An 11,592-nucleotide genomic window follows, 5' to 3' on the forward strand; every position below is an offset into this window, starting at 1 on the left:
CCACAAACGTAAATATATAAACCTTTTGATGAAGAAAACAATACTTTTCTTTCGAAAGCAACTTAAGCAAAACAAGAACCCATTTAAAAAAAAAAATGTTGATAGGAAACAAGAAGCCTTTCCTTTCTACCTCCACAAATAAATCAACAATGACAAATAATTTTATTTCATGCCCCAAGCAAACTAAGTTAATACTTCTAGAAACCATTTAACAGCACTTCCTTCTAATAAAAATATAATAATAAATAACAGCACTTAATTGTAATTTGGTTATTATGTTGTCATCAATCAGGCTTTACATAAAAGCAACGTCTGCCTGATTGGATGATTAGAAAGATTCTTTTTTTCTTTTTTTTGTGGATTTTAATTTCATGATTCAGTCTCCACCTATTATTAAGACAGGAAATGTTATTTGAGTCAGACCTCATTAATACCATACTATTATTAGGATACTATTATTTTCTCTGATATAAAAAGTTATGATCTAGACAAATAAGAGTGAAGGGGAGAAGTTTTTTTTATTTTTTTTTTTGGTTATTAAAGGGAGAAGAATTGTTATTTGAGTTAGAACTCATTATGAGATACGGTCATTTTCTTCAAAATAAAAGTTCATATCTATATAAACAAAGAGTGACTTATCCTCATCTAGAACCTTGTACTAATGGATTCTCAAAAAATAAAAATAAAAAACTTTATACTCATATATATTGGAGTACAACATCACGAGGCCTCAATAAGTGACTATGCATTTTCTTGTTAGTTGCAATAAAAATAGTGTGTCAACTGTCAACCACACATAATATATTACATGGTTTTAGTGGTTATCAAAATCACACCAAGTGGAATCCCAACAAGCTGGGAGTGGGAGATCATCATAGGTTTTGTCAAAGGTAATCTAGAGCATGACACTCGGAAAAAACATGACCTTTCAATTCAACCACAAGGGAATCAAACCACTCATCAAATCCCATCTTCCCACCAGACAAAAGAAGCCAATTAGAGATTCCATTGTCCTTTTTTAACACTTTTTTTCCCCAATGGATCCCAAAGCTAGCAGCCTCCACATTTGCTGATGCTGTTAAAGTGAAGATACTATTTCCCACTAAAAGCATGGTCCATGACTCCATGCGGGTGCTTGTTGATGTAATACAAGATTCCATGAATCTGCGACTTCATGCATGTAAGGACCTTATGGCTTTGTCTTCTTCCTAGATGATAATTAGCAACAGTCAAGATATTAATACTAGCAGTTGTTTATTGTTCAAAACTTAGATTAAAAAATTATGTTATTGACAAGTTGTGACAACATCACTTGTACATAGACCCTCTACAGACACCACTTTTATTGTGCACCAATCACAATATACCACCTCAACAATTGTGGAAAATTTGTGAAATTTTTTGTTCTTATTGGGAAAAAAAACTGATACAAAAGCTTCAAAGGTCATATAATAACTGGCTAAAGATTTCTGAAAGGCTGGAAAGGGAAAGGGAATAACAAAAAGTATTTCAAAAGCTCTGGCAAAAATTTCCTAAAGACCAAAAGGGCAGAGTGAGATTTTTTGGATTGTTTGAACTCCGAGCCTAAACATCATGGGCACTTAAAATGAGACATCCTTTGAGCATATATGTAGGCTGAACGTGTTTCTATATGAGTATATATATATACATATAGATTTATAGATGGCCTATTGGCCCAATGTAAACTGAGGGACTGAATCTTAAGAGGTCTGTAGTTCAAAATTTCAAGGAAGCTCTAATGATACCAGATTGAGATTGAGCAGTACCAAACGTCAATCAATGCAGAACGGGTTTCTGGGGTTTTATTGTTCGGCAAACAAGGAAAAAAAAAAGGTGCACTGATTGTTTTCGAGGTCAAATAAAGTTTGGCCTATTTATTGTAATTTAACTCAAGGCTTTGATTCACTTATGTAGAAAGTAGAGTGAAAAAGCAGGAAATGGAAGCAGTATGGAGTGAAGTTGTCCCAACTGGACAGCTAGCAAACACACCAGAAATCTTCTAGACCCATGAATCCCAAAAGACCAGTTTACACTTTATGCAGCAGTGACAATAGAGACAATCCGCAAGGTTGGAATAAGGTTTGCCTGAAGACTTAAATATTTACACATGGAAGTCCCAACCAATGTGACAAAAGCATACACTAGCTTCAAAAGTAAAAACCCAATAATGGCAGTGAATCAAAGCCTCCCACCATGATGCGCCATTCCTCCCCTCAAGAGAGCTTTATTAAGATTATGTTGATGCAGAAAATGAGGAAGAAGCAAGGCTGCCTATCAGTTATCACAAGGACCATAAGGCAGAATGTTTCAAGCATGGACAAAAATCATTAAACCAATGTCAAAGCAATTGGAGCATTGGAGAGGGATGGAACAAAGTCATAATAGAGTGTGATACTGCTATTGTGATTGAAGCAGTCACTCACAAAGAATGATGCAATATATAATTGGACTATCATTTCCATTGTAGATGGTGTTAGAATATGTTACACATTTAGTTGTATGTTTAGTTAGGAATGTAAAAGATGTGAAAACGGTGCAGCACAGAGCAGTCCCTTCTCTGGTGTGTTGAAAATCCATCTCAATTCCCATGCCCCTGCAAAGAGTTCTTGTTTCTGACGCATCTAATCTATCTTTTGGATCAATCTAATTTACAAAAATAACAATAGAAGACTATTTCTCCAATTCTGTTGGGGCTAGGAGCTGTTGAGATGTTTTGTTGGATGCAACAGGTGTTGTAATGAAGAGGATGTCTGCTTCCTATTGATCAACAAATTTTAGGTGAGAAAAAATATTATATACTAGCACAGATTTTAAGTGAAAGCAACTGATCAAAAGAAAGGGGTAAATGATCTAGGCCTTGGCAAGTCAGCATAACATATTTATCATTGACTCTTAACACCAATAAAAGTCACAAAGACTATTAAACCACTAACTTGCTAGACTTGCACAAAACTTGAAAGTTCTCATCCCACATAAACTTAAATCTGAAATTAGAATTAAAGTTAGAGCCCTTGTTCAGTACCAATTAACATGCTATAGACCAATTATAATGTCTACTAATGAACATTTAAGACAAAAATGTTACACACTTCTACAGTTATAACAGACCAGATATTTAAATGCCAAAGCAAACTACTTCTTCAAGAACATGTTAGCTACGCGAAATTATCAGTTTGATCACTAAAAATTGAATTACTACAGTTAAAAAGATTCTGAGTCTACCAATGATGACAGTTATAAGCATTCACCCACAGTAAATGGAAAAGCAGAAAATCATTTGCATTTATTATAATGAATATTTCTCTCTAGCAGAAGATTACAAATAGAGATGAGAATTTGTAACACATTCAAAAATTATATAACCTGAAGAATGTCAAGGTGGGAACAAGATGAAAACATACTTAGCTGAGAGTTTGATAGCCTAGAGGACCTTGCAGTCCATTCTGTCGGTTGTCATTCCTTCCCACCAGAGCAGGCATCCAGGGGAACAGTTTGCCAAGTTCCTTGCTTAGTGTACTGGGCCTCAGCTGCTTATCATTGATTCCAAATTTTGCTCTTTCAATAGCCTCCATTATATCTTCCCTTGTCACAGTTTCACTGCCTTCAAAACCCAGAAGACATTATATTTTCATTTATTGGTCCAATATTCACTAAGAAGACCAAATAAAAATAAATAAATAAATAACAACAGTAAGAAAGAAGAAAGAAAGGGAGGGGGGAGGGGGGGGGGTGAAGGGGAGGGCTGCTCTAATGAAATTGAAGGTGTTTACTTCAACCTCACCTCTACGAGCAGCAAGTAATGCAGCTTCATTGACGATGTTGGCAAGATCAGCACCTACAAAACCTGGAGTCAGGGAAGCAACTAGATCACAGATAAGATGTACGTCTTCCTCTAGAGGAACTCCTCTCAAATGTACAGCCAATATCTTTTTCCTTCCTTCATCATCTGGTTCTCCTACAAGTACTTTTCTTGAGAAGCGACCAGGCCTACAGAGAGCTGGATCCAATGCTTCAGGCCTATTAGTGGCTGCAATAACAACTACTTTCATGTCTGACTCAAATCCATCCATTTCTGTCAGCAACTACAGAAGCAGAAACAGTTTTAAAATCCAATTAAAAAAATATATATATATATATATATATATCTCCACAAAGAATTCATAATAAAAATATAGTTTTATCATTGTAAATAAAATGACCCAACAATCCTGATAAACAATAAAAATATGCTAAAATGCAGTAGTCTCTGACAGGGGAGAAAAAACAAGATGTTTGGAAGGGATGAATATATGTCTCAACAAAAAAGCACTAAAATCTAGATACCTTTTTTTTCATTAATAATAAAAGCAATTCAATTCTTTTTTTTTTTCTTTTTTTTGGGATAATTCATTAGGTTTGAAAATTGTTCAAATTTTTTGCATAAAATCAACTCATGCTCTATAAAATGAAACTACATACTAATAATCTAGGATGCACAGATACTCCATTTTTGCTCACATACCTGTATTCAACACATATCGTACCGGTATCATACTAGATACCTCTAAGATACATACCCAATCTTTTTCCTCTCTTTTTTTAAAGTGCCAATACATCTATGATAAACCCATGATATGACTTGAATACCGTTGTAATCCAACCCCTGATAATGAGAGATAGCACAAACTTGTAAGAATTTTAATTTATATTTTTATATATTGGTTTCAATGTTGAACACTTGTCTAGTTATCTTTTATTTACACCTTTGGATCTTGGTTTGTAATCTAAACATCATTTAATGGCCATGAATTCACTTTATTATCCATTATTGCTCTTAAATTGATATATGCTTAAAAATATATAAAACATAAATGCTTAACAATATATAAAAACTATAAATAAAATATATTTAATAAGTAATTAATACACGTATCCCTGACATATCGTACCCTAAGTTTAAATGTCGTATCACAATACCATACCCATATCATATCCATACCCGTATACATACCCATACATCTTAGCTAATAATGCAAAAAGCCACCTGAAATAAGATGAAATTTTAAATTAAACTGAATGAGTGCAAGATATGCTAGTAGATTTAGATCTTACCTGGTTTAGTGTTTGGTCACGTTCATCATTAAAACTTCTACCGCGCTTGCCCCCAACTGCATCAAGTTCATCAATGAATATGATTGAAGGAGCACACTTCCTTGCCACATTAAAAAGGTCTCGTATGCGAGCTGCTCCTCTTCCAACAAACATTTCCACAAACTCACTTGCAGAAACAGTGAAAAATGGCACTCCTGCTTCTCCAGCCACTGCACGGGCCAGTAATGTTTTTCCTGTTCCAGGAGGGCCCACAAGCAATACACCTCTAGGTAATTTTGCTCCTAGCTTTCCATAGTTAACAGCTCCTTGCAGGCATGAAACTATCTATAAACATGAACTGTGTCAATAAATTCTCAAAAAAGAAAATTACATGTGTAGTAACAAGAGAGATCCAGGTCAGTTAGTTCAAAAAACTTCTCTTAGACAAGAAACAATAACTTTCAAGCAATTTCAGCAATAAACGCACAGAAAAGAGATTGGATCATATCTGCCATCATTCTTTTTCTAGTCGACCAGTTTTATTCAAATGAAGAAGCTTCAACAGAACATCAATAACAATATACAAGCAAGCCAAAGGTCCAGCACCATGTATAAAAACCTTGCTGCATGTCTTGGGCAATAGATGAGGAGAAAATTCAAATTCAAATTTGCATTACCCACACAAATATATACTGATGGCCCATTAAAATCACAACAGGATACAGGTGTTCAACAATTTCCCCAATTCTTGCCCCAAAAAAACAAATAAAGGCCAATGGGACAGATGAAATGTTAGATTTATTTTTTCTATCCTACCATATACCCAGAAGAAAACTTATCCATCATTTATAAGCACCAAGAGGTGAGCACTTTTCAACTTAAAATTTTAACCATATTTTTTAGTGCTGAGGCCCATTTATTTTTTACTCCATATATATGTGTCTCTTAAAACTTATTTTTGAATTGGTGTTGTCTCTACTGCACTACACATAACTTAGAGTTTTTTTTTTTTTTTTTTTTTGTTCCTTTTTAAAAAAACAAGTAAACAACCCTTTAAAAAGAGCACAAAAAGTGGCACAACCATAGTACAGAGGAAGTATACAAGAGGGAGAGCCAGAAAATTCAAATTCTAGAACTTGGAAAGGCTCTTTTCTGATTCATGTTTAGATGTTATACTTACACGTAAGTCTCATTGTTGAACCAAGGTATTTACGCATGTTTTGGTAAATCTACCCATAGTTTCAAAATTTCTATGGTGTGAATCCTGCAATTTAATGAAATCTTACCACAAACAATCCAAACTGTTCAAGTCTTAACTATGGAAATTTTGTCAACATGAGGTATCTCCATCTCAAAAAACATTATTGCTCATCAGGAAAACCATTCAAGTCCTATGCCTATATCCTTTGAAGATTGAAAAGAAAAAATAATCTTGAATCTAGAGCTTTAAAATTCATTTTCATCTCAAGCTGTACTATGGATTTAACTAAACCCCATTTACCATTTTTCAAGTAAAATTTTGAAGTTGACCATTTATGACCTTAACATATCCTTTTCCTATTTCATTGTCTTATTTTGTAGATGGGTTCAAATAAAAAATACAAGAATCAGGAGCATTGTACACATTACACAAATGGATCTATGTTAGCCTGAGCAATGTCGTTTGAAACAGTGAACTTGAAATTTTAGAGCATACTGAATTACTGCATTAAACAATTTGCTATGCGTTAGCACATGCACACAAACAATGTAGCAATAAAATTAATACCAAAAACAAAATGCAAGTTATAATGTGAACAAGAAATATAAGTTTAAAATAAATCACCAACTTTTCTCCTTAAATACCACTAATGAATATGACAGCATTTTGCTGGTTTAGATTATGTGGTTTCAGGCTGTCCAAAGTCAGCATGAAGTTTGACTAAGATTCTAGAATTTGATGAGGTGGTTTGTTAGGGCATGTATGGATATTAAAAGAGATCATCCCCATTCAAGATGATGATCTCTAGTTTAAAAAACAAAAAAACAAAAAAAAAAAAGATGACAATCTCTACAAATTATTTCATATTTAATTTAAGGAAAAAAAAATTACTTTGTAGTGAGCATCATCATGACTGGGGCATTGTGAAATTGGCAGCACAAAATTAAGAGTAAAGTTTTAAATGTCAGCATTCCATAAACTGCTTATAAAATCAGTTTCAATGGTGTCTCAATGCCAAAGAAGATAATCAACTGAGCACCTATTTGGGAGGGCAATTTAAACCACACCACTAATCAGTGTTTTCCCTTGCAAAGGATCTCCATGATTATATGAGGAACCAATCCTATAAATACCCTGGTTCTTATTACAATTTTATGATCTGTTTTGCAATTTACAATTAAGAACTACCAGCCTAGTTCCAAGGAGACCAATTGCAGTAAAATAGTGTCACTATTGCAAAGAAGGGAGGGGGGGAGGGGATTTTTGGAGTTTCCGATTGGTCCTTAAACTGGCTCTACTACCTTAACAAGCTAACTCTGCCTCCCTGATTCATTTTAATAACAGCCAGAGACATATTCAAATGCTAGAAGTTAATACATTAAATTTAAGAATAAAAGTAAAAATAATGTACCAATATGGAACTGCATCTTTTCAGTTCGGACATGCATGAAAAACTGAATCCGAAGGATTGAAGTATTACATAATCAAAGTTTCTTATCTAAATTTCACAGTCAAAGAATATTAAGATATTTCATTCTGGTTTCTACAATTTAATTATTTATATGAACATTTTATCCAAAAAAATTATTTATATGAACAATGTCAAATAGAGTAAACTATCAGTACAGCAGTACTTTGGTAGCGCCTCACATTAACTCTTTATACTTTTGAGCTTCTTTATTTTTTTTCATTTTGGTATTAACTAATCTCAAAAGATACACACACTTTTAAATACATATCAAATAATCTCAGATATTCTAGAGGCCAAAAAGTGAATCATGAGTAAGAGCTTATATATTGGGGTTTTTTTCTAGCTTTTTGGGAGCATATATTAGTTTCAACCACTAGCCTGGGTTTAAATCCAGGGTCTGCATCCCCTGCTTACTTAGCAAAAAATAAAAATAAAAAGGCAGAAACTTCTGAGATTAAGAAAAAATCCACATCATACCTTGCCATCTTCAACTTTATACAAGTAACCAATGCAACAATGTCTTAACAAAAAAGTCTCAACATGAATCAAGGACAACATTTATGCATTAGATCTAACTTCAAGGAAGAAATTTTACCTCCATAAGCTCCACCTTGGCAGCATCAACACCCTCCACATCATCAAAACCAACCATCTGATTATTTGGTTGCCGCTTTCTTGCTGGGCTATTCGCAGCAGAGAGTTGCCGATAAAGAAGCCACATCAAAGGAATCAGAGGAATCCATAAAGATATAATAGTTATCAAAGTCCTCCTCATCAACGCCAACACTGATTGAGGGGCTGAGCTATATGTAATTCCCTTCTCTCTCATCAAACTAAGGAGAAACTTTTCATCATGATCAATTTTTCTTGTTGAATACTGCCACTCAGGCTTAGAAGATCGAGTTCTAGAGAATTTTTTCAATATGCTCAAATTCAGTGCTTTGCCAGTTTTTGAACCATCATCTGTTGCAACCTTATCAGCTTCATTCTCAGTTGCAACACTTATTACTGGTGATTCCTCATTTGATGTTTGAGAACTCGCAACACTTTGCAAGTCAGTATTGTAAAATATACGACGAGATCCCTCTTCAAGTAAAACCTTCGTAACAGATCCATTTTGAAGGCTCAATATCAAGTTGGAATATGGAACAATTGTTGGAGCCGGCAATGCCGTTAATTTCACTAACAAATAGCACAACCCCAATGCAATAGAAATTGATAAAAGAGCCACTCGTCTTAAATTCTTCCGCATAAATGTTTTAACTTCATTCAACATTGAGCTAACCAAAACCTTTTTCAGTCTTATACTTAATAACCTTAACCTCGGGCGTAATCTTAATGAAAACCTCCTTCTAAATCTTAAATATCCATTCTCTCTTTCACCCAAGTGGGTCTGTTTATCTCCAGAGTTTCCACTCCTCAGTGGCACAATTCCATTGTTACAAGACAACAACCCACGTTGATATTTACAACAATTATAAAACCCCAATCCACTTTTCCCATTAATTATTGAACTAAGCTTACTGTTCCAGGACAAACCATGTAGAGATTTGCAACATATAGAGAACCCCAGAGAGGGCAATACAAATGAACTACAACAAAAACCTCTATACCTAACCAAAGACTTGGTTTTTCCACAGTGAACTCCCAATTTCTCTTGAGAAATGAGAAACCCAGTATTGTAAACAACAGGAAAAGAAGCCATGTATATGTCTGTTTACACAGAAATAGCCATCTATCAAACTAACTGTATGAACTTAATGTATGAGTTTCTTCCAGCATTGAAACCAAAATAAACCAGAGACCAATGTTTGAATATTGGAAAAACAAGAAACTGTGAAAAGAGAAACACTTGGTAGAACCTAGAGCTATGAATATCAATATGATTGACCCAGCAAAGTGGATAGCTATTCGGATATTACCTGGTTCTATCAACTTCTAGCTGAGAAACGGGATTTTGTTTAACTGGGTCAGTTCGGCGCAGATAAGAAACAGTGTGGGCTTTCACCTTTTAAATCTTATACTAATATTTAGCCGTAAATTGTGGGGAGGGGCTTGTAGTCACTGCTGAACAGTTTGTGTAAACCTTAACATGTGAACCTTGAACAATGTCAATGATAAAAAACGTGTGAACCTTGAATAAGCAAAAGATAAATATCTCGTCCTGGAGGAAGATTTAAATATATATATATATAAAATAATTTAAACGGTAAATGTCTCTGTTGAAAATAGTTAGAAAAAGTCAATCAATTGGACTACAAGATTCTTAGTAAAAAATGAAAATCATAAATAATATTTGTTGTTTGACCTTTATCACTAGGTCAAGAGACTCGAGGTTAACAAGATATTTTATAAGTTAAGTTAACTAGAACCTATTAAAAGTTATGACAATTATAGTTTGATAATTGTTAAGAGTAAATTATACATTTGGTTCAAAAAATTTAGGCAAATTAGTTACAAGTTACAATAGGGAGGGTTGTTTTGAATCTGAATATCTTTATTGGAAATACTAAAAAACACCAACCAATTAAACTACAAAGTTTAGTGAGAAATTAAAAGGATTTGATAAATAATAATTGTTGTACGACCATTATCACTAGGTCAAGAGACTCAAGATTGATAAGATAATTTGTACGTTAAGTTAACTAGAACCCATTATGAAAATTCTAGCTTGATAATTGTAAGAGTAAATAATACATTTGGTTCAAAACATTTGGGTAAATATAATATTGGTCCTTTAAAGTCCCTAAACTTTCAAAAAGAGACTAAATTCATTTCTAAAATTTTTGGTTAGTTCAATATTAGGCCTTATAATATGCAGATGGTTCATTTTTAGTCCATTAAATGTGGGATTGATTCGAACTTTTTTTTTTTTAATGAATTGATTGATTGATTCCATATTATGGGAAATGTTCTATTTGGTTCTCGAAAAAGCCAAAGGCCTTGTAGCTGAATTGGCATTTCCCTATGTACAAAGTGCTTGAGGGTTTAGGAAGAAAGGGTTCGAGCTGCGGGATTAGCAGCATGTTGTAATTATTTCTCAAAAAAAAAAAATATTTGGTCCCCAAAAAATAGGGTATCCCAATATCCCATTACTCATGTAAACAAAACATATATATATATATATATGCAAATACTAAATTGTTCTATTTTTGGAAACTTCAAGTATCTATTTGAACAATTTAAAATCAAAATTGAACTTACACCAAATTTCAAAGGACCAAAAGTCCAATTTATCTTAATTACTAATTAGACGACAAATCTTGGTGATCTACCTTGGAATTGGCTTTGATTTATTTATGCTTAAAACGGTTTCATTTTCATGTTGTTTGTGTGCTATTCGTAATGTAATTGTTGAGTAGCGCCTATCAAAGGACTTGGTGAGATATGAGGGTCCAACTCCCCTCCAATTTATAAAGCCCTCTCATCCTCTCCCATTTTTATCTATATGGACAACGTATAGCAAATAATCAATCAGCAATCAATTCCATCAAGGAAAATTAGTAGGAACTCCGGGAGTACCATAAATGTGTAGTCCTTCCTTTCACATGAATAGTGGGTTCCACCATGAATTTAATTAGTGAGACCCACCATTCATGTGAGAGAATAGAGTACATATTTATTGTATTTCGGGAATACGCATTTATGGTACTCTTGGAGTACATAATAATTTCCCATCAATCAATATCAATATCAATATTTATATATATAATAATATGTGAAACTGAGAGAAACTCAAATTAGAATTTCAAATTAGAGTTCCAATTTTGCACCATGTATCCTAAATTATTTATTCTTAAAAAGTTTTATTTCTTAAATTTAGAATAAA

At 33.6% G+C, this 11,592-nt stretch overlaps 1 protein-coding gene across 3 annotated transcripts; it reads right to left on the bottom strand.

Moving 5' to 3' along the window:
* Positions 1-707: 707 nt before the first annotated feature.
* LOC112015542 (probable inactive ATP-dependent zinc metalloprotease FTSHI 3, chloroplastic) lies at positions 708-9,887 on the bottom strand. 3 transcript variants are annotated; one of them, XM_024048117.2, is made up of 5 exons: positions 8,359-9,887; positions 5,113-5,436; positions 3,803-4,103; positions 3,423-3,622; positions 708-1,204 (listed from the first exon to the last, which is right to left on the bottom strand). In XM_024048117.2, exons 1-4 carry the CDS (start codon positions 9,466-9,468, stop codon positions 3,423-3,425), a joined length of 1,935 nt encoding a protein of 644 aa, XP_023903885.2. In that variant the 5' UTR covers positions 9,469-9,887; the 3' UTR covers positions 708-1,204. The 3 variants fall into 3 exon arrangements, with proteins under 3 accessions (XP_023903885.2, XP_023903753.2, XP_023903821.2); XM_024047985.2 differs by having other exon boundaries at positions 708-1,208; XM_024048053.2 differs by lacking the exon at positions 708-1,204 and adding an exon at positions 2,392-2,778.
* Positions 9,888-11,592: the final 1,705 nt, after the last annotated feature.

Source organism: Quercus suber, unplaced genomic scaffold (assembly GCF_002906115.3).
Source record: "Quercus suber isolate HL8 unplaced genomic scaffold, Cork oak 2.0 scaffold_93, whole genome shotgun sequence".
Classification (NCBI taxonomy): Eukaryota; Viridiplantae; Streptophyta; class Magnoliopsida; order Fagales; family Fagaceae; genus Quercus; species Quercus suber.

Excerpts from the sequence above, each read along its gene's own strand:
- LOC112015542 (XM_024048117.2), bottom strand. The coding sequence starts at position 9,468 with ATGGCTTCTTTTCCTGTTGTTTACAATACTGGGTTTCTCATTTCTCAA. Across the intron at positions 4,104-5,112 it reads GTGACCAAACACTAAACCAG|TTGCTGACAGAAATGGATGG; the intron begins GTAAGATCTAAA and ends CTGCTTCTGTAG. Across the intron at positions 3,623-3,802 it reads ATTACTTGCTGCTCGTAGAG|GCAGTGAAACTGTGACAAGG; the intron begins GTGAGGTTGAAG and ends TGGGTTTTGAAG.